The sequence below is a fragment of the Lemur catta genome, chromosome 11 (genome assembly GCF_020740605.2).
Source record: "Lemur catta isolate mLemCat1 chromosome 11, mLemCat1.pri, whole genome shotgun sequence".
Taxonomy (NCBI): domain Eukaryota; kingdom Metazoa; phylum Chordata; class Mammalia; order Primates; family Lemuridae; genus Lemur; species Lemur catta.
The window spans coordinates 81,029,628-81,056,661 of record NC_059138.1 but is presented as its reverse complement, the minus strand read 5'-3'; the positions used below and the strand labels follow the sequence as shown (position 1 = coordinate 81,056,661).

The 27,034-nt window shown below is 34.7% G+C and overlaps 1 protein-coding gene across 2 annotated transcripts in view; it reads right to left on the bottom strand.

The window, feature by feature from the left end:
• Window positions 1–509: 509 nt before the first annotated feature.
• ANLN (anillin actin binding protein) overlaps window positions 510–27,034 on the bottom strand; it is a 56,382-nt gene continuing 29,857 nt past the window's right edge. The window contains exons 12-25 of one of the 2 annotated variants that reach the window (XM_045565143.1): window positions 26,614–26,761; window positions 25,825–25,960; window positions 25,005–25,187; window positions 23,794–23,920; window positions 22,842–22,890; window positions 22,697–22,753; window positions 22,054–22,092; window positions 21,821–21,842; window positions 20,762–20,874; window positions 19,721–19,774; window positions 13,906–13,992; window positions 9,033–9,140; window positions 4,610–4,782; window positions 510–1,842 (exon numbers count right to left, since the gene is read on the bottom strand). In XM_045565143.1, the coding sequence (XP_045421099.1) occupies window positions 1,719–1,842; window positions 4,610–4,782; window positions 9,033–9,140; window positions 13,906–13,992; window positions 19,721–19,774; window positions 20,762–20,874; window positions 21,821–21,842; window positions 22,054–22,092; window positions 22,697–22,753; window positions 22,842–22,890; window positions 23,794–23,920; window positions 25,005–25,187; window positions 25,825–25,960; window positions 26,614–26,761 (1,420 nt within the window). In that variant the 3' untranslated portion in view covers window positions 510–1,718. The remainder of the gene's footprint in view (window positions 1,843–4,609; window positions 4,783–9,032; window positions 9,141–13,905; window positions 13,993–19,720; window positions 19,775–20,761; window positions 20,875–21,820; window positions 21,843–22,053; window positions 22,093–22,696; window positions 22,754–22,841; window positions 22,891–23,793; window positions 23,921–25,004; window positions 25,188–25,824; window positions 25,961–26,613; window positions 26,762–27,034) is intronic. The other variant, XM_045565144.1, reaches the window with a different exon arrangement.

Sequence of the window (27,034 nt, the reverse complement as noted above, 5' to 3'; positions counted from 1 at the left end):
ATTCTATGCAATAGTATCCTTTGGAAGGACACACAAAAACTGGTAAAAGTGGGTATGACAACGGGAGCAGACTGAATTTTTAACTTTAACTCCTTTGTGCCTTTTGAATTTTATACCTTGCTTTTGTGCTTTTTGAATGCCTACTCAAAAATAAATGCAAGTCTGCAAATAAATACAAGGGACCTTCTCAGTCCCATCAAACCTATTACCTGTTTTGACTCGTATCACTCATCCATTAGTCTCTGCTAAGGACTTGGGATCATCCTCCATCTCTTGAAATGCCCGTCCAATTACCATATTTGGTTGAAATGTCTCAGAAATAGATCCCTCATCCACCTGTGTATTCCATGGCAACCCTAAGAACACACAATAAGGTGAACCGGGCTAGAGATAAAAAGAGGAATGAGACTGAGACGCTCCTCTGGAATAAACCCAAGAGGCCCCACAGCTCAGGGAAGTGGAGCAACCACAGCACATATTTAAACTCTATTATTTCTTTAGTAACTGACTCCTTTAGCCATTTACAAGTATTTATTAGGGTAAGAGGTCATAAAATATATTTTTACATATACATAAGAAAAAACACATTTGAAAGAATAAAAAATAACATGACAGGAGGTGACAGAATTTAGTGTTTATAAATGAGATATTCAATAACTTTAATAATTCAGAAAAAATTCAAAGTGTCTTTAAAAGTTGAGACCATGCTTTACAATATTTTATAATAATAAAAAAAGGCATTAGGCTTTTAAAGGTGATATGTGACTTAATAGTTTTCAAATGATTTCAAAATGGGTTTCTAGATCTTTATGTGGACATTAAAAAAAAAAATCAAGAACTTTGGCAAGCCAAGTATTAATCCATAGCAGCTTGGTAAAATTTTTTATATAAAGATTTTTTCAATTTACATTTGTTCTTGTTACAGGAGCAGGAAAAACTAAACTAACATGCTAATTGTATTTCAGAAGTCTATAAGCTATACAGCAAAAATAATTATCTTAATAAAGCCTGAATTCTATGAAAATGTGCACCACACTGCATATAATAACGGAGTAAATGTAAACCATGTGACCATTAACTCTTCTATATAAAATACTCAACTCCCAAATCTCGCACTATCCCCTAAGTCTACATGGCTTTTTTGAGGGCAGCTTTAAGCTTTAAACCAACACACATTTGCTATTTGAAAAAGTTCTCCTCTCCATTATTAAAATGTTTCTGTAAAGCCCTTAGACATTTTTTTTTTAGTACTCTGGTAACAAATGACCAATAAATGATGACAACCTTTAGAAAAAACTCCTGAGGCTAGAGATCATTAAATCTGAGGGTTTTGTCTCTAATCCCTGGAAGATGTTGCTACTTCAAGACCTTCTTCTCCAAGAAGAAAACACAGAATTTTCTACTTCTAAAAAAATATTTTGTCATGAACAGAAAAATTAGATTTCTAGGAAAATAAGCCTTTTAAATTAAGATTTAGCAATATCATCTATAATCCATTTACTTCCAATCATTTATGAATGTCAGAAGAGAAATCAGTTAAAGTTTTACATACAAAAGATATAAATACTGCATATTATGTAGTGAATATTGGCACAAACCCTTCTGTATTTAAAGCACAAAATGCAATCAGCAAATCTGATGCTCTTACGTGTGTTTCTTAAGATACATTTATGAAAGAGCTCAAAAAACTTATACACGGCATGGAAATTTCTCACAATTCAAGGCTTTCCGATGGGTTTGTAGCAAGCATCAGGTTGCCAAAGGCGAATATCAACAAGAACTTGATTGAGTTTTTGCATCCAGAGATCCCGCTCTTCTTTAGTATCTGCAGACAGCCAGTTCCTACAGGAACGGAGAACAAGATGTCAGAATTCTCTTCCCCTCATTCCCTACCTGCATGTACTCTTGCTAGGAAAAAAAAAATGACTAAACAAACCAGTAAGATGGGTTACTCTTTACCATCTCTTATGGATGATAATCAGAGCCACATAATGAGGTGCCTCTCAAGCCCAATAGAGTGAAATTATCCCCAGTTTGGTTCCTGGAATCATAGGACCTTCACCTGGCTTTACAGGTAATACTATTTTGCACTGCCTCCTATTATTTTTGTCCTACTATTTTAGCAGAACATGGTATTTATAGTAAATTACCAAAATAAAGATCCTAAGACTTTGTGTGTCCTAACCTCTCTGTCTCTATCAAGAATCTCTTCCTTGCATTCATATTTAGCTACAGGTTGAATGAATAACGAGTTGATGAGGCAGGCAGGGCTAGCAAAGGAGGGAATTCCCTAACTCGTAGCCAGACCATCACATTGTACTCATTCTGCATCTTTACAGTTTCTCCCCACTGGTACTAGAAATGGTATAAGCATAAATAAATGGTGAGTTGATCATCTCCTAGTAATCAAAGGAGAGAATACTATACTTAAAATAATAATTGTGACCATTTGTTTAACACATTCCATATGCTCAATACTGTGCTATGTATGCCTACCCGTTAATGCCTATTGTCACTCTGTGCAGTTTGCTTTTTGCTTTTGACACAGGAGAATTCAAAGAACCAGCAAAGTTAAGTGGCCTACCGTGGTTACATTTGGTAAGTCATTGAGTTGAAATCTAAAAAGTCAGGTCTGTTGACTCCAAAGCTCCACTGCAAAATATTGCCTCCCCATGTAATAAAGCATTTATAGTTCAAATGTGTAGTCTCTATTTTGAAGTAGGCAATATTGATCAGAAAAGAAATCTTTTACATTGAAGAAGGGAAAGCTAGCTAGCTTAGTTAGTAGAAATGAAAATGAGATACCTTAAATTCAGATAAAAGGTATTGGTCAAAAAGGCCCTGTAAGGAAACAGATCAATACAACACAGAACACAGAACTGCAGAATATTTATTATTCTTATGATTTAAAAAGTGAAATAAGTTTTAGGCCACCAAGCAAAGCTTAGGACTCAGCCAAGACTGAGTTAAGAATGTACCACTCTCATATACTTGGGCAAAGGAGCACCCATCTGAGTTATGATAATGTAATAATGAGAAAAAATACAAGTAAATGAGGTACAGAGTAATCACAGCATCATATGATCTAGCTGTTTCTACCACAGGTAAAGGTCTATAGAGAAGTCTAAGAGGGTTTATGCAGCCAGTAAAAAAATAAAGTTATCTGAAAAATGTGAGTAATGTTTAACAGGGCTGAAGCGGGCTGCTGTGGCCAGGAACTATTTGGATACTGCACTTTGGTTGGCTCCCACTGACTGTGGCCATGGACAGAGTAGCCATCAAACAAAACAGTTATAAATCCATTTTGCCTCTTCTGCCCTGTCTGATACCACTGGTACACAGAAGGTTCCTGAAGGAAAGGAATGGATGAGTTAAAATGAATTAATCTGTAAGTAATCTAGTCATCAAGAATTTCCAAAGAACATGTCCTCTATCTAGCTGTTTTAAAACAAATTGGCAGTCTCTTGGCAACTTTGTTCTATTTTAGTATAGTGTCTCTTGGCTGTAGCTTTCTAATAGTGTCACATTAGAAACTTATGAAGCTAGTTCTACCCATCTCCCAGTCTACAATATCCAGCGATATCCAGATTACTAAAGATTTTGTCAAATTCTAACATTTGTCACCTAATCACAACTTTGTACACTGAAAGCGGTCTTCAAATTTCTCTTAGGCATCCAAGCAAAAGAACGTATCTTATACTCTTAGCAATAAGCTTTTCCATCTTATACTTAAGCTCAGGGTTAATAAAGAAAAAGTGACATTCCCAAGAGTTTTATTATGTTAATCTCCAACCAGAAATATGCAGGACAGAATGACATTGTTTTCGTATGTCATCTGATTAAATGAGGGTATTTGGGGAATGGAAAGGAAGGGATGTGTAAAGTCTCTTTGAATAATGCTTAACTTCTCAATTACACATGAAGTCTGTCTTTCTATCTATCTATTTATTGAGACAGGGTCTCGCTCTATCACCTGGGCTAGAGTGCAATGCGTCATCCATCTATCTATCTATTTATTTATTCACACAGGGTCTTGCTCTATCGCCCTGGCTAGAGTGCAGTGGCATCATCATTACTCACTACAACCTCAAACTCCTGGGCTCAAGCGATCCTCCTGCCTCAGCCTCCCAAGTAGCTGGGACTATAAGCACATGCAACCACACCTGGCTAATTTTTAAATTTTTTGTAATGATGAAGTTTCACTATGTTGTTCAGGCTGGTCTCAAACTCCTGGCCTCAAAGCAATCCTCCCACCTCAGCCTCCCAAAGTGCTAGGATTACAGGCATGAGCCACTGAGCCTGGCCTCAATTACACCTAAAGTCTTTAAACTTAACCCAACAATTATTAGCTAACTGCCTTGAAAATGCCAACAGTGTGAGTATGTTAGAAACCATGATTACCTAAGCCATAACCTGAATACTGTACTTTTCTTAACTATGTTATTCTAGTTGTTATAGATTATTCTCTTACTGCTGTGGTGTTTGTTTTCTCACTAACACTATACACTTTTCAAAGGTAAGGACCATTTCTGATATTTCTTACAAGGGTAAGAACATAGTGGGCAATCAATTATTTAGTTAACAGAAATATTTATAGACCAATACATACTTGGTGACACAGAGTGTATCCCTGCATTGGCTGACAAGAGTTTCTCGGTCATCTTCTCTTTGTGGTCGGACAGTAATTAATTCAAAGGTGTTGCGTCTTGCACAAAATTCTCTGTTAGCTGGTTCTATCTGACGACTGGTACAATTGGCCAGATTTATTCTTCCTATGGGAGTCTTTAAAAATAAATTTTAAAAATATTAGGTAGAAAATAAAACTATTTGAGTCATTAAGCATTAAGCAGTGTTTATGTTAGTACAAATTAAAATTTAAAAATTAAAATTTAGTTACACTAGACTTATGGAAACATATCAATATTTATTATTGTTTCTTGCTGAATATAAAAATAGAACTCAACTGATAGCTCTTGCCAACTATCCTACAAAACTCTTTATGATAGAAAAATTCAAAGAGAAAATAAAAAGAACAATATAATAAACATCCATGTACCTCAACAATCTTCAACAATTAGAAACACATATTCAACCACCTTTTATTTGTAACTTACTACTTTTCCCCTTTCTATAAAGGAAACCTAGATATATTTCATGTATAAATATTTTTTATGTATCTACAACAGGCAAGGCCAAACAATTGCCTTGGATTGTTGGAAGCCATATCATTCCTATGGTATAAGAGACAAAGTGGAGATAAAAATTTGTGAGACCACATGGTTCTGCAAATGGGAAAAGGGACATATTTGGGCACAATGAATAAACAGACAATAAAAGTGTCAACTCTATTAAGAAATTTTAAAAAAGAAATTACAATGAAATACACCATTTTAAAATGTTAGATCGTGTAAGTCTGGAAAGAACAGTAACAACCTCTGTTGATTAGTTGGGGTCACTGTGAGTAATAGAAATTCTTATATATGACTACTGAAAGTATAAAATGGTCTATTACTGGCTGGCAATTTGATAATAGCAATCAGAAAGCATAAAACATTGAGCATCTTCTGAGCCTACAATTACACCTAAAAGAAATTTATCCTAAGAAAATACATAAATAAATGCACAAAGATTTTTACATGGGTCGTCGCTGTTTTTTTCGTAATAGTGAAAAATTTCAAACAAATTCGATGACAACAATAGAGGGCTATTTAAATAAATAATATGTTTCCAGCAAATATAGCACACTTAATAGTCTGAAAGTCTTCCCATTAGATAACTCTCCAAACATTAGATAATTGAACTCATAAGAAAGTAAAAGAAGACTTCGAAGGCCAAAATCAATGAGGAAGAGAATGCAGAATAGTAAGCTAACCTAAAATCCTAGCTTCCTTTGGGGCATTTGCCAACACTACAAACTTGCAGCCTAGACTCACAGGTGAAATGACATGATATAAATTCTAGTATTTGCTTAAAACTACCCTAGTAGCAAAGCAACAAGAACAAAAGGTATGTGTGTTGTGGAAAGAGAAATAAAACATGAAAAATAATTAATGAAGCTAGGAGTTCATTACACTATTTCTGTTTTGTGTACATTTGAAATTTTCAGTTATAAAAAGTAATATTTCCATGCATGTGTGTGCATATGGAAAAAGCAAGAGCCAAGAATAGTAATATAGTAGCCTCCCACTTATCCATGGTCTCATTTTCTGCAGTTTCAATCACCGAAGGTAAATTACAGTTTGAAAATGTTAAAGGGAAAATTCCAGAAACAATTCATAAGTTTTAAATTACACACTGTTCTACATTGCCCGGTAAAATCTCACATCTTCTAGCCTGGGATGTGAATCCTCCCTTTGTCCAACATATCCATGCTGTACCCACTACCCACCTATTAGTCACTTAGTAGCTGCCTGGGTTATCAGATCGACTGTTGCAGTATTGCAGTCCTTGTGTTCAAGTAAGCCTTATTTGACTTAATAATGGCCCCAAAGTACAATAGCAGTGATGCTGGCAATTCGGATACGCCAAAGAGAAACCATAAAGTGCTTCCTTTAAGTGAAAAGATGAAAGTTCTTGACTTAATAAAAAAAAAAAATTGTATGCCGAGGTTGCTGAGATCTACAGTAAAAACAAATCCTCTATCCATGAAATTGTGAAGAAAGAAAAAGAAATTCAAGCTACTTTTGTCGTCATACCTCAAATTGCAAAAATTATGGCCATAGTGCATGTTAAGTACTTTGTTAAGATGGAAAAGACATTAAATTTGAGGGTGGAAGACATGAACAGAAATGTGCTGTGAATGATGGCAACTGGGTTCAGTACCATCCATGGTTTTAGGGATTTACTGAGGGTCTTAGAATGTATGTATCCAGTACAGATGAGACGGGAATACTGTACATTACTGAATAAGAACAAGTAAGGAGACTTGCCTTACCAGATATTAAGATTTTATTTTAAAGCTATGGTCACTGAGATTAGGACAGAAACAAACAAAGGAAAGAGAATAGAAAGCCTAAAAATAAACTTCCCCATACAATGATACCTTGATGCATGCCAGAAATGGTTTTGTGGGTCAATGTGGAAAGGACTGACCATTCAGTGTTGCTGGCATCATTAGTTATCCAGATGGAAAAGAAAATCAACTCTAAGTAAATTAGATGTGAAGTATAAAATTCTGTAACTTTAGAAGGAGGTACAAGAGAAATCTTTATGACAGCAGGGTAGTTTCTTAAATAAGACTCAATAAAGCAGGAACAAAGCAATGGATTGACAGACCTGATTACCTCAACGTCATAAAATTCTGTTCATGAAAAGACTCTATTAAAGATAAAAGACATGCCAAGTCTAAGACTAAAGAAATATAACTGCAGTCTAACGAAGATTTTAAAAATGGATAAAATATAGAAAATAAATTCATAGGAGAGAAAATATAAATGGCCATACACACAAGAGAAGATGCTTACTCCAGTAATCAAAGAGATACAAAATAAAAACAAAATGAGATAATATTTTACATCCATCATACTGACAAAAGTTTAGAAGGCTGACATATGAAGTGTTGGTGGGGATAAAAAACTGAGAACTCTCAGATACTCCTGGTGGGAAAGGAAAATTGTACAACCACTCTCAAGAATCATTTGACAAAATCTAATGTCAAGATGAAGATGTACAAACCCTACAACTCAGCAATTCTGCTACTAGGTAGAACTCAAGAAAGAACTTTCATCCACGTATATAAGAAACTGAATTAGAGCTGCATTGTTTGTAATAGTAACAATTTGGAAATAAACTAAGTGTCCATAAATAGTAGAACAGATAACATGCAAATACAATAATATATATTGCTCATATACATATATAGATTGAGCATCTCAAATCCAAAAATCTTAAAATCCAAAATGCTTCAAAATCTAAAACTTTTTGAGCAATGACATGATGCTAAAGGGAAATGATCATTGGAGCATCTCAGATTTTGGATTCTCAGATTAGGGGACACTCAACTGGCAAGTATAATGCAAATATTAACAAATCCTGATTCTGAAAAACTTCTGGAACCCAGCATTTCAGATAAGAAATACTCAACCTGTATAATAAAAATTCAAAGAAATGCACAGGAATAATAAACAACTTTAGGTTAGGGGCTATCTCTGTGGTAGAGAGAGAATTACATAGGGAGCTTCAACTGGACTGATAACATAGAGGTTTACTGAATTTATAAAAGCCCTTTTGAATGTCTTGAACAGTTCACAATAAAATTTTAAAATACTAATAATTTTAATGATTACAATTTATCTATCAAACACAACATTATAGATGTATCTTATCTTCATTGATGTGGAAAGATGTCAGAATGTATTATCAAGTATAAATCATGTTATAAAAAGCATGCTGCCTTTTGTTTTAAAAAGATTCATAAATGAATGCATAATTATTATTATATATTATGCATTTTAAAAGTTTAGAAGGATATACAACCAAAATATAAACAATATTTATCTCTGTTATGGATGATTTGATTTTCCTTTTTCATTCTGTTATTTGTATTTTCCAGTGTTTGAATAATAAATGATCTTACTTGGGCAATGATATTAACTTACTTAAAAATGAGATATAATTTTACTTCACAAAATCCTATTATTAAATTTTAGAAACAAAGCCAAATCATTGTTCCTGTAGGTAGTTTCCCACTGCTGTTTTATCCTAGATATAGATAAGTCAACTAGCTAATAAAATACAAAATTGGATTTAATATATTTCCAACTCAAAAAGGCAACAAATAAATTTTGAAACATTCTAGCAGAAAAGGAAAAATACACACCTTAAGGTATTTTATGAGTGGTCAAACCATAGGAAATGTATAGGATATAAAATTTTTACACAAATATACAATACACACACTCTGGTCTGTAACAAAGACATTTGTAATGGCTTAGTAAGCACACACAAAGAGGAATTCGTGAGTGGGTGGTAGAGGCCAGAGGGAACACTTGCATAAAACACTACTCACCATGAACCAGTAATATTTAAATTACCTTTCGTTTTTCATCATCTGGATAAGTCCAATAAGAGATACAATTTCCAGAAAGAACACACCATCTTCGATGCCAGGCACCAAAACCGCTAACATCTTCAAATATGGTCTGGAAAAGTCAATTGAAATGCTGGCTTTAGAAACTTGAAGAGTGTCCTAACAATGAAATGCTAATTCTATATGTTATACTTCCATATGTTGACATATTTCATACCTCAAAATCTATTTTATTTGTATTTTTATCATGTCTTTTACCTTAGCAATGAAAATCGTTGATCATTCATGTCAGAAATTTACTTTAACATCTACAAGCACTTAAAAACATTCATATATTAACCCCAAATAAATATCTCTACCTAATTTTAGAATTTTTCAAGGGCAGTGTCCCTAACCAAGGGCTCCTTAAACAAGAGAAGTGCTTCAAATATTGAAGAGTAAAATGATATTAGAATATTATGATAAAAATAATCAATGATACAATATTAAGTTAAACCTACCTTAATATGGAAGACTGGCATTTAATTTTTATTCAAGAGAACGAATGTTCTTGTTCTAACAGGATTAGAAAAAAAGCAGTTTGTGATTCTAAACCTTGATGGATTCCTGGGATAAACATCAGGACTCCAAGCCCACTGCTCAACTATCAAGCACCCTGGAAGCAGCATCTCCCTGCAGGCAGGTGTTTGGCCAGCTCCTGCCGTAGGAATGCAAGCTATATTCTAAACGTAGGTGAAGCAGTAGTGTTGGTTATGGACAGGACTCCGTGATAAGTAGCTAATGACATTTGTTTTTTTTTTTTTTACAGAAGCACTTCCACTTAAACAATGTAAGTAGACGCTGGGTCCCTACCCCATTTTTTAGCTGTAGTCATAACAGAGCCCTAATCTGTATGAAAGTCCCCACTTTTAATTTTTTAAAAATTCCTTTAGGAGCTCTTATGTTAAAGAACAAAGCAAGGTAAACACATAACAATGCTGTAGATCAAGGGTTGATAAATTTTTTCTATAAAGGGCCAGAGAGTAAAGACTATAGACTTTGTGGGCCACATGGTCTCTGTCACAACTATTCAGCTCTGCTGTTGTAGAACAAAAGGAGCCACAGACAGTAAGTAAACAGATGAGCCTATGTTCCAATAAAAGTGTATAAAAACGGGCAGTGGACCCTACTACGCTGCCTTCTGATACCAATAATCCAAAGGCATCTTTGTGTTTGATTTCAGAATGCATTAAGTGCTTTTCCACCTTGAAATCACAACTTTACCTTTCTGTGATAGCTAGTAATAAACAACTAATATTATTTGGTTCTTGCTGTGAGGCATCATTCCTAAGTATGTCACCATCTCTATGCTGCAGACATCCAAAAATTGTCAGTCATTATCTCAATTAATCCTTACACCAACCCTATGATAGTAGGATACACAGTCTTCTCAATTCACCAATTTATGTGAATTTCCCAAAAGGTGGCTTGAATAAGGAAGACAATCTCTGGCCACTGAAGAAAGTTATTTTGTGTTAGAGGAAACATTTCCATGATAGAGTGAAACCTCAATTTACTTAACTCACTACAACCACATTCCCTCCCGCCCCACCTTTTTTCTCCTTCCTCTAGTCTATCCTCTTGCCTCTCCAAGGTGTACTTTTTCTGGACAACACTGCTCACAGCCACCCAAGGAAGATGAAAAGGAATCTTATTATTTCAATCTCAAGTATAAAAGTTACAACAAATGACTCACCAGCTCCCTCCTGTGTTTATGTTCATCTTTTATATCATAAAAGTAATACATAGACAAGGAAAATTTTGACAGACAAGAATAACACCAGCTATTATTATAGCTACTATGATCGGGGAGGAATAAGAAAAGAATAGCCTTTTCATTTTTATATCTGAGGAAACTGAGGGCCAGAGAAATTAAATGACACACACTCACAAGGCAGAACTGGAACTTTCTAGCTGCCAGTCTAGAATGTCCACCTCTTGCTGCTCACCAGTCGAGGCAGAGCCAGCACCACTTGAACCACTTACCGGTCTCTTTGGTTGTAGTCTCCCTCCTTCTAGCTGCCCTGGTACATCAGGAAGGGAAACTGAATTGAGCAGCTTTCATTTCAATCACTACCTCTATTTTTATAGAGGGCAGAGATAATTAAAATGCACTGTTTAGGCAGAGGAAGTTACGTTGGCAAGTCCTGAGCTCTTGCTTACTATATTTCTGTAAGCGTAGATGTGATAAAAATTTGTAGGATTCAAGACACAGTAAAGAATCTAACTAGTTAAGAGCCCAGTTGAAAAATTAAATGGGTCAGATATCACATGCGAATGAACCAGCTACCATAGCAGAGCCTATCAGTTGCTACAGGTGTCTAAAATAAAATATAAAAAATATTTACATTAAAAGAAAAGATCAGAGGTAAACACTGCCTTCAAGTCAGAAATTTGTAAAAACGCTTTTCCAAGTATATCTATCTAGTGCCACCTGCTGGATTTACATGTGAAAAAAGCTAAAGAGGAAGAAAAAACTTTGTTAGTATCCTTGGGAAATCTGTTCCACAGTTCACTAGGCCACATGGGCTTTCCTTACAATCTAGCTCTTCTTTCTGCACCTTTGACAGCAGGTGCAAACTGATTTGTAACATCCCTTGTATCATTCAAATTCTTGCTTCATAGCATAACTGAAGCGATTAGATTCTCTCTACCTCTTGTACCACACTCACAATCTTCTATGTATTCTACACACATATTTCTCTCCTCTGACAATGGGAAAGGTGTAACTCTGTATAAAAACAATCCCATGAACTGTGGCTTGGGCATATTTCTCCCCACTCTCACGACATTGCTCCATGAATTACCCCATTAATCCTAGTTCAGGTTCCCCATGGCCTCCATCTTCAACCTCTTTGGCCCTATTAGAAACTGCCCATTTGCATTTAAAGCCACCCAAGTTTTTCCCATTTTAATAAAATGCCAACAAAATCCTTCTTTCCCTGTACATAATTCTGCAAGTATCACAGTGTTCTCTCTTTACCCCTCTCACTACCAAACTGTTTCCAAGAGTCGCTCCTGCCCTCAGTCCTCACCTCCCACTCACTCTAGAACCACTTGCAATTTAGCTTCAGTTCTCACCAGGGCTGGAATGACCACATGGTAAGTAAGTCCAACAGTCATAACAGATCCTGGGCCTGATGTGACGTGGCCACTCACTCCTCCTAACGCTCTCTTCCACTTGGCAACCATGATGCTAGATTCTACGTTTCCCTCCCTGCAGTCCCCCTAAGGGCTTCCCTCTCCTGTCTGTCCTATAAATGCTGCTGCCCTCACAGTTCTGCTTCACTCCTTTGCCCTGGGCTTTGATCACCATTTCCATGCTACAGATATCCAAATCTTTACCTCATCTAAAATGGCTTTAGCTCTAAACCCAGATCTTTGAAACATGTCTCTAGGCATCTATAATTCAAGTTGTTTAAAACTTAACTCACTAAAACTTCCCACTTTGGGTGGGAATTGACTGGCAAGGGGCATGAAAGAACTTTCTGGATGATGGTAGTGTTCTATATCTTAATAGAAATTTGGGTTACGCAAGGAGTATACATTTGTCAAAGGTCAGGGAATGTGCACTTATGATTTAGGGAAAAGTGCCTAATGTCTACAGTATACTTTGAAATTATCAAAAAGATAAGATAGATCGAGCAATGGGTTGAAGAATGGCTAAAAGTAGATACATAATAAAGCAAGAAAAGTAAAAAGTCTGACAGGTAAAAACCAGATGGTGGGTATATGGGTGTTCATTGTAAAATTCTATCAACTTGCTTTATGTTTGCCATTTTTCACAATAAAATATTGGGGGAAGATAACACAAGCTCCCACCCGAAGTGTGGGAATGATTTGCTCTTCCCACAAGGTCCCTTATCTCAGTAGCATCCCTGCCACCAACAGGTTGTACATGGCAGGACTCTGGGTGCCATCCTGACTTCTGCTTCTCCGCTCCCTGGAGCCAAATCACTAGGGTCTGCCCTTCGTCCCTTCTCCATGTCCCCATGACGGGTCCTTCTCTCCATCCCAGCTGCCAGTCCCCAACATCTCTTACATGGAGTAACTCAGTCTCCTAACTAGTGTTTTTCAAGATTGTAATTCTGCAATCCACTTTCACATGTCAGTCGGAATGATTTTTCTAAATCCCAAATTTGTTGATTTCCTCAGCTTAGAATCCTATGAGATCCACCCATTGGCCCCAGGATGAAGTCCAAATTCTTTAAAAAACTCTTTAACACTTGGCCCATTTCCCTTAACCACATTTTCTTCCCCAGTCACTCTCCTCACCACCACCACTCCCCGACCACCCCCACCACCCCCACCACCAAACACACACATACACCCTAAGCTTCAGCTACCCTGAGATACCTGCCACGGTCTAAGTATATCATAGTTCTTTTCTTTGGGTAGGAGTGAGAGAGGAGAGGGCCCTGCAGGCCACTGTACATACTCCCCTTATTTGAAGCACTTATCCCCTTTCTCCCTGGCTAACTTACTCAGTAGTCTAGAAGTTACTTCTCCTAGTAGCATCCTTTAGCCCTCCCTACCCACAGTCAAGACCTGGTATCCCACCAATTTACACCTAGGCACCCATGGTTTCTCCTCTTATAGTACTGCACTGTACTTGCCTGGTCACTTGCATTTCTCCCAACTAAACTAAAAGCTCATGAGTGGAAAAATTTTTTGTGGCCTATTACATTCCGACACCAGCACAGTGATTGGCACGTATGGGATATGCAACAAGTCTTTAGTGAACCAACTTATCGTTTAATCACATAGGATTTCATTCCCATGGGAAACCAAGTCTGCATTTCATAAAAAGAAAATAGAGATTAAGTGACTTTACTTACTAGAAAACCTCTTTCTTCAACACTGGAATTCACTTGACATTTTATTTTTAAATAAATATGACCTTCTAAAGGAGATAAAAAGGGCACCTGTAAAGATAGAGGATAAATTATTTGCAAAACAGTTTCAAAGAGTGATTTTTCTTAATAAACCACGCATAAACTATGAACAGAGCATATTACACCATGAAAACACAGCATTTTTTAAAGACTGCTTTAAATTCTTTAAAAAATGCCACCAAAAGGCCAGTGGCTCCTTAGCAACAAATACTTTTGAAGAATAAATTTATTCATGGTAAAGCCTGACAAAAACAAAAGCCCTAGGAGTCAAGTTCTTGTGAGAAAGAAAACATAGATTTAAGAAGAGAATACACGTTTATCCATTCTGCATCAACAGAAGAATATACTCCATAGGTGACTGGATAAACCAACCTGTAAATTCATATAATACAACATTACGCAGCAATAAAGAACCATGAACTGCAGAAATGGGGAAGCCAATCCTCGAATTCATATGAAATTGAAAGAAGCCCCAAATAACCAAATGAATCTTGAAAAAGAAGAACAAAGTTGGAAGAATTGTACCTCCCAACTTCAAAACTTAATATAAAACTTTAGTGTGGTACTGGCATAAGAACAGACATATAGACAAAAGGAATAAAAGTGAGAGTCCAGAAATAAACCCATACATCGAGGGCTAACTAATTGTTGACGAGGATGCTAAGACCATTTAAATGAAAAGAACAGTCTTTTCAACAGTGCTGAGAAAACTGTATATCTACATGCACAAGAGAGAATCTGGACCTCTAACTCACACCATATACAGAAAATAACTCAAAATGGATAATGACCTACATATGAGAGCTAGAACTATAAAACTCTTAGAAAAAAGGAGGTAAAGCTTCATGATCATCAATTTGGCAATGGATTCTCAGGTATGATACTAAAGGCATATGTAAAATAAGAAAAGAATAGGTTAATTACACTTCATCAAAACTAAAAACCCTTCAGTATAGAGGTTCCTCAAAAAAAATAAAAATAGAACTACGACATAACCCAGCAATCCCGCTTTCAGGTATTTAACCAAAAGAATTGAAATCTGGTTCTTTAAGTGACAATTGCACTCCCGTGTTCATTGCAGCATTATTCACAACCTAAACATTCATCAATAAATAAACAGATCAAGAAAATGTGGTACATATATACAATGAAATATTATTTAGTCATAAAAAAGAAGGAAATCCTGTCATATGCTACAATATGAATGAAACTTAAAGACATTATGCTAAGTGAAATAAGCCAGTCACAGAAGGAAAAATCCTGCATGATTCCATTTACATGAGGTATCTACACTTGCTCTTAGCCAAAAGGCTAAGAAACAATATATGAGATATTTAAGGTAGCCGAACTCATAGAGGCAGAAAGTAGAAAGGCAGCTGCCACTGGCTGGGTGAGAAGAAAATGAGGAGTTGCTATTCCATGGGTATAGAATTTTAATCATGCAAGATGAAAAAATTCTAGAGATCGGCTGTACAATATTGTGTTTATAGTACACTTAAAATTTGTTAAGAGGATAAATCTTCTGTGTTATTTACTGTTATAAAAAAGTTACAAAAATTATAAACTTTTGTCCATCAAAGCACATTATCAAGAAAGTGAAAAGATAATCTATAGAATGGTAGAAAATATTGCAAATCATATATCTGATAATGATCTAGTATCCAGAATATACAAAGAACTCTGACAACTCAATAACAAAAAAACAACCCAATTCAAACAATTACAACCCAAGGCAAAAATTTAGAAAAGGACTTGAACAGACATTTCTTCAAAGAAGACATATATTTATATTTTCTAATGAGTACATGAAAAGATACTAAACATCAATAGTCATTCGAAAAATACAAATTAAACCCACAGTGAGGAATCACTTTATACCTGCTAGGATGGTTATAATAAAAAACAAACAAACAAAACACTCAAAAAGAAACATTGGCAAAGATGTAGGGAAATGGGAACCACATTACTGATAAGATTATCAAGTGGTGTAGATGCTGTGCAAAATAGTTTGGTGGTTCCTAAAAAGGTTAAACAGAATTATCCTATGACCCCACAATTCCACTCTTAGGTATAGTCCCTAAAGAACTGAAAACAGAGGCTGGGCGCAGTGGTTCACACCTGTAATCCTAGCACTCTGAGAGGCCGAGGCAGGAGGATCGCTAGAGGTCAGGAGTTTGAGACTTAGCCTGAGCACAAGCGACCCTGTCTCTACTAAAAATAGAAAGAAATTATCTGGACAGCTAAAAACATATAGAAAAAATTAGCCGGGCATGGTGGTGTATGCCTGTAGTCCCAGCTACTCAAGAGGCTGAGGCAGTAGGATTGCTTGAGCCCAGGAGTTTGAAGGTTTGAGGTTGCTGTGAGCTAGGCTGATGTCATGGCACTCTAGCCAGGGCAACAGACCAAGACTCTGTCTCCAAAAAAAAAGAACTGAAAACAGGTATTCATACCCTTTTAGCTTTGGCCTTCAAAAAAAATTTTTTTTAAACAGGTATTCAAACAAGTACATGTACACACGTTTGTAGTAGCACTATTCACAGCAGTCAAAAGGTGGAAACAACCCAAATACTTATCAACAAATAAATGAAATACTGTACAGACATACAATAGAATATTATTCGGCCATAAAAAAGAAATGAAGTTCTAATACATACTACATTGTGGATATACCTCGAAAACATTACACTAAGTAAAAGAAGCCAGATACAAAAGGTCACACACTGTAGGATGATTCCATTGATATGAAACAGAATAGATACATCCATAGAAATAGAATACAGATTGATGGCTGCCAGGGTCTAGGGGAGGGTAAGATGGGCAGAGACTGCTTAATGAGTAAGGCTTTTTAATTTGGAGACATGAAAATGTTTCAGAATTAGGCAGAGGTAGTAGTCATACAACTTTGTGAATACACTAAATGTCACTGAATTGTTCATCTTAAAATTAATTACTTTTGTTATATGAATTTTATCTCAATAAAGTTTTTAAAAACAAGGAACTACTAACCCAGCAACATGAATAAATCTCAAAAATGTCATGTTGAGCAAAAGACGACTCAAAAAGTACACATTCTCTGATTCCATTTAAATAAAATTCAAGAATAAGAAAAAATAATTTATGGAGAGAGAAATGAGAACAATGGTTGCCTGTAGGGGTTGGGACAGACTACAGGGAATGATGGAAATGTTCTATAGCTTGACTGGGTATAGTTATACAGGTATATACATTTATTATAACTCATTGAATCCTACATTTATAGTCTCTATATTTAACTGAAAATAATTTTTTATAACTTTATTGAGTATACAATAAACTGAACATATTTAAAGTGTATGGTTTGCCTGTAGTCCCAGCTACTCAGGAGGCTGAGATGGGAGGATTGCTTGAGGCCAGGAGTTTGAAACTAGCCAGGGCAATATGGGGAGACCCTGTTTCTAAGGAAATGAAAAAAAAAATTAGCCAGGAGTGATGGCATACGCCTGTCGTCCCAACTACTCAGGACCCTGAGGTGGGAGGATCGCGTCAGCTCAAGAGTTGGAGGCCACAGTGAACTATGATGGCACCAGCTTGACAGAGCAAGACCCTATCACTTAAAAAAAAAAAAAAGGCAAGAGCCCATCTCTAAAAAAAAGAGAATTTTAGATAATAAAAATAAAGTAAGTACACAAGGCCAACAGGCATAAGCTAGACAGCTTTGGGCACGCTGGTATGCCTAACCACTCCAACCCCAAAACTCTATAATTCTAATTATTTATTTTACTTCATAATTGTTTGCCCTAATAATATTTAAATTGACATTTCTATTTCCTAGAAGATATAAATATTTATGAGGTACCTTTACGTCAGAAGAACTTTCTGATGTCCTTCTCCCTTTATCTATAAAAGTCTAATAAAACTACGACTGTTTTGGATTTCCTATTCAAAGAAAGGGTTTAAGAGTCTGAATCATTGAGATTGGTAATTTAAGTTCCAGGAAGCCAGTCTTTAAATCAGATATGTATAACCTCAAATAACATGGCAATCTACTTTTAGTGGTGTCCTAAATCTGTAGAGCAAACAACTGGATTAACTTCAATAGAAATCCCATTCTGAAGGGGATCCCAAAGATAACCCCTGTGATTGTTGTATTTTTTTGGTCAAGGCACCAGTAAAATAAACATTCACTCCCTTGTACTGACAGTATTTGTAGGACATGAGAGATCTGTCTACTCTCTCAAAGTCAATTAAATAGGATTATTCTGAGTATAGAAAGTCTCACATTTGTCCCACCAACTTAAAGAACACTTAAACTTAATTATTTTAAATATGCTCCTATATCAATTGCAAGCAATTGGAACAAATATTTGCTTCTTCTCGTCACTCAGAAAAGCACAAAATTCGCCCTTAATTTTACCTCTAAATTGTACTGTATTTGACTTAGAGACGTAAAAGACTCAACCAATTAAATTGAGTGATTTGATTTTGCACTCAATCATGCTGTTGGCTATTCGTTGTTACAATTTCAAAGAAGTTAAGAGAATGGAAATATAATTTAATTTTAATTTGTAAGTGTGACATTTTGAATTAAAATGGAAGTCAACAAATTTTTCAAAAGAACAGTCCACAGTTAAGATATGCCACTGAAATCTCTTTCATTTTAGCGATTAATGAAATCTCTCACAGATGTAGAAACTGGATTTGAGACAATACTGAGTAAGAAATATAGTTCACAAAAACCCCAATTCCTATATTTATCTAAGTTGCAAATCTTGTTTTAAGAATTTAAAATAGGCAGGGCACGGTGGCTCATGCCTGTAATCCTAGCACTCTGGGAGGCCGAGGTGGGTAGATTGTTCAAGGTCAGGAGTTCGAGACTAGCCTGAGCAAGAGCAAGACTCTGTCTCTACTAAAAATACAAAGAAATTATCTGGTCAACTAAAAATATATATAGAAAAAATTAGCCAGACATGGTGGCACATGCCTGTAGTCTCAGCTACTCGGGAGGCTAAGGCAGTAGGATCGCTCAAGCCCAGGAGTTTGAGGTTGCTGTGAGCTAGGCTGACGCCATGGCACTCACTCTAGCCCAGGCAACAAAGCGAGGCTCTGTCTCAAAAAAAAAAAAAAGAATTTAAAATAAAATGAAAAAATATCATCCAGTATTTTGCTAATGAGCATTTCTTTTAACCCACAGAATCTTCACAATTGATCTTTACAAGAATATTAAAAATCTAAAGTTTTCTAAAATATGATTATATTCAGTATTTTAGTGTCACATGCATTTTAACTTCAAAATTAATAAGCAAAGAATCATCTACATAGCAATGCACCTATTAGCTAAACAAGACCATAAAAGTTTTCTAATTTTATTTAAAACATCACCAAAAGCTCTTTTAGTACATGGGGGTGGGGGTCAAAAATATTAAATATTTTTTAATTTTAAATATAGTTACTAATTTGGTATTCTAACTGGTGCTTAGAAAATCAATACTGAGTGAATACAGAATTTTAAAGAACTATGAAACAGAAGAAATATAGAAAAACACCCAAATACCAAACATGCATGGAAAAAAAATAGAGAACTTTCAAAGCAGACTTTAAAGTATGAGAGTAGAGAAAAAGATGCCCATCTCTAAGAGTTTCAAGAAAGAATGTACATAATGTCCTTAATTATTCAAAATAAACAAAAAGACAGAGCTGTTAGTGAAACTAACACAAGTAGATCAAAAATTAAGGATTGATTTTTAAGCTCATTAGTTTCAAGCAAAGAAAATATAGCAACCTTTTCTCGGAACATATAGCCCAGTAGCTCTTGCGCTTTTACATCAAAATTTATCTAAAACAAACAAAATAAAGACAGAGAAAAAAAAAAACTCAGGATCACTCAATTTGTTAAGCTAGCTGAATTACTAAATAAAAAATTACATAAATTTTTAAAATTAACATGTTAAAATACATTTATACATCAATACGGAATCAAAATTTCAAATATAGGTCTGCTTTTGGTCCATCAACTAAAAAAAAAAAAAATTCATAGAATTTTAAAGTTAGATTGTTTTAAGCTCATCTAATATTCTATGCAGGGGAAAATAAAACCCCAGAGAAATGAAGTGACTTTGCTCAACGTAAAAGAATAAATTATTAGCAGGGCGAACACAGGAATCATGCCTTCCAATACTTCTATACTTCTTCATCTCAATGTTCTGACTACAGAAATCTCTTATAATAATATCAAATATCACTGTATTATATAGCAGCAGTCAACCCAAGGAATAGTTTGCCTCTAGTTCTCTCATTCTTTAAAATGGTCTTGTTAGATATTAAAAGGTTAGTTGTGTCACATGATGAGAAAGCACTCAATGGTGATATAACACAGATTTGAATTCTGAAGCTCCTAACTGGAGAGGGAAGTATGGCAGAAAATCCCTTAGATTTATAAGTACTTTCTTAAGAGATTGTCTTTCTCTATCTTGTCAAAACTAAATCCATAAAATATTGCTTATTTCAAAATATCAGTTAAACAGGTAAGATATTATGTTTTAAAACTGTAAACTTAATATCTAAATGCAAGAAGTAATACTTCTTTAGTAAGAAGTGACACTTTGAATAAGCCAGCATACACTACTATTAAGAGGCAAGAGAGAAATTCCAACATCAAAAAATATATCATTTAGGTACACCCATACCTAATTAAAATGCACAATTCTAAGAATGTATGTTTTCAGCCAAAGATTCCAAATATTTGAAAGCATTGCAGCATTTCTGTTAATTTTTCTAAAATTAAAAAAAAAAAACCACACCTTTACAAATAAAGTTGGATTACCTTGTCCAGAGCAAACTTAGTGTTTCCTACTGAAGATAACGACAGTGTGTAAGATCCAACAAGGGCAAAGCTGCTGGTACGCACAGCATTGAGACCTCCTGGACTAGCCATAACTGTGAAGAAAGAGGAAATAAAGTTTAGTTCAGAGTGACTTTTCTAAATGTAAACAGTGATTCCTCACCCCACCCTAATAGGATGAAATTAAAGTGCCACAGAAAAAGGGCCTGCTTCATTTTCCTCCATCTTTAAATATGGAAGAAAACAAAACATCAACATATATCCTAATGAAACAAAACTATTAAGTATTTTGTACTGTAATTTGATGTGCAGGCACTCCTTAACATTTGGGATGAATGAATTTTTAAAGTCACAGACCTAAAAATGCGTATATAAAAAGCAACTTCTCCATAAAAAATATGGACAAGAATTCATTCCTAGTTACAGTCCAGCATGACATAATTAGCAGCAGAGACGATCTCTGCACAGGTCTTCTTAGTAACTCTTATGCTACAGAGAAGAAAAAGACCAATAGCCCAAAAAGCGGTAAGGGCAATCAGCTTCATCCTAATTCCCTTTGGAAAACACAGGCCGAATGCCATTCCAGAGAAGGCCTTTTTCCTGGCTCACTGGCACTCTAGTTCCTAGTGAAATAGAAAGATGCTGCTCTTCTGACATAATATAGTGCCAGTTATGATCAGTAAAGTTAAAGGAAGTAAACTCCACAGTGCACATAGCACAAAACAAATCTATAGAACAAGGGAAGTGGAGGTGAAGCGTATGCTACCTGCTGCCATAGTCAAGTGACCAGGGATCATATGTATATTGACTAATAGAGCCTGAATGATGTAATGATTGGTAGTCCATGGTGATGCCTGATGAAGATGCAATGAGATTACATGCTATGCTGGCCAGTAATCTTATATGTTATTAAAAAACCCATACAAAAAATATTATCCCATAAGAGACCAAGGTAAACACTCATAAATCAAGATGGCATATATATATGCAATCACTTAGTTCTTTACTTCTAAAGTTTTAAGTAGTTCAAGATTGACTCACCTGAAGAATGAATGTTGCTTTTCTAAAAGGTGTGAAAAAGAAACATAAGTTATTTCTTTTATTTGATACAATGATTTAAATATTAAATACAAAACTTTTTTAAATTTTAAAAATTTTAAATTTTTCAAAATTTCCATAGTGCCAAGGGTTTAGAAATGGTCAACCAATTTAAAATTGTATGTGTAAGATGAAGATTTCTCAAGGAAGCTTAATTTCTTAAAAATTCTACTTACTGTGCTCATAGATGTGAGGAGTCGCTTTGGAGTAATAGCCTAAAAGAAATGATAGCTTAGTATATTTCCTATTAAACATTATGATCTAGATTTTAAAATTAACCAACCTTGAGATGTTCCTACATAGAAAATAATTCTTAAATATGAAAACCTTATCCTCGAGGCCTTGGCTTTCTCATACTGTTATTCTTTTTTTGTTAGAAAAACAATTGTTTTAAATGATGACTTAGGAAAAGAACAAAAGAGCAAAGACTGGGAAGGTTGGAAAGCAAGCTAGAGCTTCTATTCCTTACACCTGCACAGTGACCATATAATTCTGTACTGGTTTAGAGAACTTAGTGAGATAAGAGTTCGAAGAAAAGCCTTGAGAAAAGTCTTAACCAGTTATAAAAGTTAGTGTCAAGTAAATGCAGAGAAAATAGTATTACCTAGCCTGAGTGTATCAGGAGCTTATACCTAGAATCATGATCACCTACTATTAGTTTACTTTCAGTATTAATACCTACATAACACAGTAACTAGAAATTTAGAGCATAGAACTGATCCAAAAACTTAGTAAACATTAAAAATTGTACATAAAACTGGTGTGATGATATTTACTACTTCTGATTATAATATTTTACTGGGTTTCTTTAATTTTTACCTTGGATTTGGATGTTTTTTTCTTCTTATCAGGACCTGAAGACTCTTTCTTTTGTACCTACACATAAACCCAAAGCATAATTAATTTAAAATCTAATATCATTAAGAAAAATATACTATTATTTTAGAAGGTTTTAACTGCTTACCAAGCTGTAAACTTCAATATTTATTTCAAAGTCATTGGATACATCTTGCCTGGAAAAATAAAGCATTAAATAAAACTATGAGAAAAACCTCAAGCTATGCCATTAAAAGTGATGCCATAAATACTGTTTGTTACAAGACTGAAAGTAAAGGAATCCACTGTGTCTTTAACTAAAGACAATAAGAATTGGTAAAAACAGTCTATTTTTTTCCTATAACACAAGTCGTAAGTATTTTCCTCAGTATTTTATAACTCAACATCTTCAATAATAAAAGTATTAATAATTGACTCTTTTGTTTCAAAACAAATCTGTTTCACTAAATATAAATGTCTTTTCATTAAGATTGAATGTTAAGGCAAGGCATAGTGGCTCACACCTGTAATGCCAGCACTTTTGAGAGGCTGAAGCAGGAGGATTGCTTGGGCCCAGGAGTTCAAGACCAGCCTGGGCAACATAGTGAGACCTCATCTCTACAGAAAATTTTATAAAATAAGAAAACTTAGGTGGGCATGGTGGCATGTTCCTATAGTCCTAGCTACTCTGGAAGCTGAAGCAGAAGGATCACTTGAGCTCAGAAGTTTAAGGCTGCAGTGGACTATGATGACACCACTGCACTCCAACCCAGGCAACAGAATTAGAACTTGTCTCTTAAAAAAAAAAAAAAAATAGCAATAAACTAAAAAAAAAACCCTATGGTCTACATTTAATATATATCACTTCAAAATATTTAATACCTATAGCCACATGGAAGAAATGGGCTATTCAACAAAAGATTAGAAACATATTAAAAGTTAAACCAACAAATTGAGAAATGAGTTATTTGTCCATATAAAGAGAATGAACAAAATGCATCTCAAAGATTACAAATGCCACCTGTAAGCTTATACTATATCAACTCTACTGTTAATATAAGAAAAATGTATTTGAGCCATCAAAAGCCTAAGTTACTTACAGAGTAAATGTAGTAGTGAATGTCAGAGCATCACCATTAAGAGAGTTTGAAGTACTTGCTAATGGTGTGGCTACCATATTTTCAGCTCCTGCTTTTAGAATAATTAAGTAATAGTAATTTGCTGCATCTGCAAGAAGTAATCACATCACATAATTAGCACAAGCAAAATCTGATTTAGCTAATCAGCATTCTGGAATACCCAAGGAATAAAGTAATACTGCAACTGATTTATATAAAATTTATTTTAAAAATTACTATAATCAACTTTTCAGATACAAAAAGCTAAATAAGACTTAAGCAGACAGCCAGAATCCTGGAATAAGCATCACCAAGGTCTCTCCCTATTACATCAATTGAAATCATTCGCTCTACTTTTCGCAACTTCTGCTGACTTTGAATTTTACCTAATGACACTTAATTCTTAGCTAATAAAATATACCTTAAAAAGGTAAATTATAATTTGCTATTCAAACTGAGGTTAAAATACTGTATCTCTGTAAAAGTTACTCAGAGATAAATTACAATAAAAACATAAACTATTTCTTCTATTTGTAATGACCACATATCTCAAGGTACATATTAATGACCAATATAATTCTGCCCATGTCTCACCAAAATCAGACAACAGCAAGAATTAGAATCTAAATTACCTTATTCCTACAAAAATGCTCAAACTTTAAGATGTCCATCCTTTACTTTCCTGGTACCTGAAATTCACTTGTCACCTAAGTCTAGCTCTCCTTTTCCTCAAAGAGAATGTACCACAGATAACAATTTTTAAAAACCTCTAAAAACCATATCCAACATTTAATAAAACTTTTATGTTCAAAATTAGATTTAACTAGCCTTACTTTCAGTTAGAGCCATGTCCATTATTGTGTGGATTGGTAACCCTGTATATGAAATTCTCCTGTAGTTATTTTTTATACACACATCTTTTTTATTTTTCATTTCAGGTTTGTTTTTAGTGTCATTTTTGTAACAGCCAATGAGCAACTAAGTCATCATTAAAAATTAAATACTTAACATAATTTATACACATATCTTAATAAAAGGAACCAAAGGCTCAAGATACAAGCTTTGTACCTTTTTTTTTCTTTGTATCTTTATGCATGCGTTACTTGTTCCTATCTTGTATAATACAATTCCTATCTAGGTGAGGTCCATAATGTAACATGATCTAAAAGTGATACAAATAAAAATCACCATACCTGGTTTCTGAACTGTACTGCAGACAAAATCTGCTTTTAGAGGCAAGCGAATCTCTGACAAAGTAACTGATCCTTTGGATGGGACAAATTCGCTTTTGGATATGGGACCAGCATTATTCTTCCTCTGAGGTCCTTCATTCTTCAATTTATTCAACTCATCAATCAAAAGTGTTCTCTTCTCAGCTACGTAAAACATGCAAGTTAATGTTTCAAGTATTAAAATTGCAACTGTTTCTAAATGAGAGGCAATTCAAGAAAGTGCACTGGTGTGGTACTTGTACATAAGACCAAGACAAAATCACTAACTCTTTCTTTATACAAAAAGAGGTAGGTGGTTGGGTAAAACCTTGGTTGCTCATCTGTTTACCAAGTCCTAATAATTTAATACTTCAATTTTTGGTCAGTCTTCTTGTGTGGTCATCTCCCCACCCCAACAGGCCCTGTCATCACCACAGATACACAACAAAATTCATAGAAGTTGTTTTAGCTATTTATAGATAGGGAGAAAGAGAGAGAGAAAGAATGTATATATCTGTATATGTGTGTATGCATATACACATTCATTCATTCTCAGGATATTCTTCACAACTACATTTCTTCAAATGTATTTCAGTTGCTTTTACCTTGAAAACTACATTTTATTTTACATGGAGAGTTCTTACAACCTTATAAGTACAAGAAACAAAAAACAGATCAACTGAAACAGATGATCAGGAAAAAATCCTTTCTCAAAAATCAGATACTTCTGAATATACTAAACCAAATGGATTTTCCCTGGTTGGAAATTTTGTTAGAACTCTTTCAGGTACATCCCACGTACTTGCAATTAGAAGAAGTCTTTCTGCTTCAGCTTCTTCTAGGGACCCTTTTCCATGCTCTTCATCAACACAGCAGTTAAGAGCCTGGCTAGCTTGATAGATCACTGTCTGTTGTAAATTTATTTCATTATTGAGTTCCTAGTAAAATCAATGAGAGAAGGAGGGAAAAAATACATTTTAAATAACTATTTTCACTTTATTTAAACTTTAATTCCAACTAATCTGATTGTACAGTTTCTAAAATTTCCAGATATTAAAGTCAAAATGTTAGAGCTTCACTGTTCAAATTTCTAGACTATGCACCAAAAATATTTAACATATTGTAATAATTAAACTATAAACATTATTTTTTATTAAAAGACTTCCAATTCATATTATTAAAACTGGGGTCATGTCCAACCAAGTAGAAATTTAGAAAGTATCTGATTCATTTAAATTACAATTATGTTGCTTTTTAAAAATGCTTTCCTTGGCATAAAAAAAAAAACCTAGAAGAGCACAATAAATTTCACATTACACCATCATTCAGCTAATAGTTATACTTTAAGGATATTTATGACAAACACATTTAAAAATAAATATTTCAGCAATATCAAATAAGCTTCCAACTTTTCCAGAAAAGAGAGCCTTTCCAAAACTGAACTCAAGAGTGATTTACTGAGCTTCCATATGCCAGACACCTCTCTATTTACTTAGGGTTCAGGGATGAATAAGGCTGGGCCCTTGTCCTCACAGAGCTCACAATATAGTGCAAGAAACATTCCAAATCCTCTTTCCACAGAAGTGCATACCTGTATTTTCTGTTTGATATTAACTTGACATGGAAAAGCATCCTTTTTTTCATCCAATTTTGATGTAACATCTTCCTTCCGAACAATCACCTGCTTTATTGACGGGCGTTCTGTTTCTTTGAATCTTTGAGATCTATATGCATCAATGCTTCAGGAGACAAGTTAAATTCTATTAGAAATCCAGCAACACACAGAGCACTATCCTCTATTGAACATATCAGCACAATTTGATACTGATAACGAACATATCAGCAGAACATTTCACCAGGATGGAAATGCTACTTGGTGAAAGAGAGGCTGACAAACTTATTCCAAACTTTTATACAGATGAGTTATTAATAATATTATAGTTACAAGCTGTAACACAACTTATGCCAGTTAGTGAGTGAATGCCTTCCAGAAAAGTTCTGGATCCTTAGTG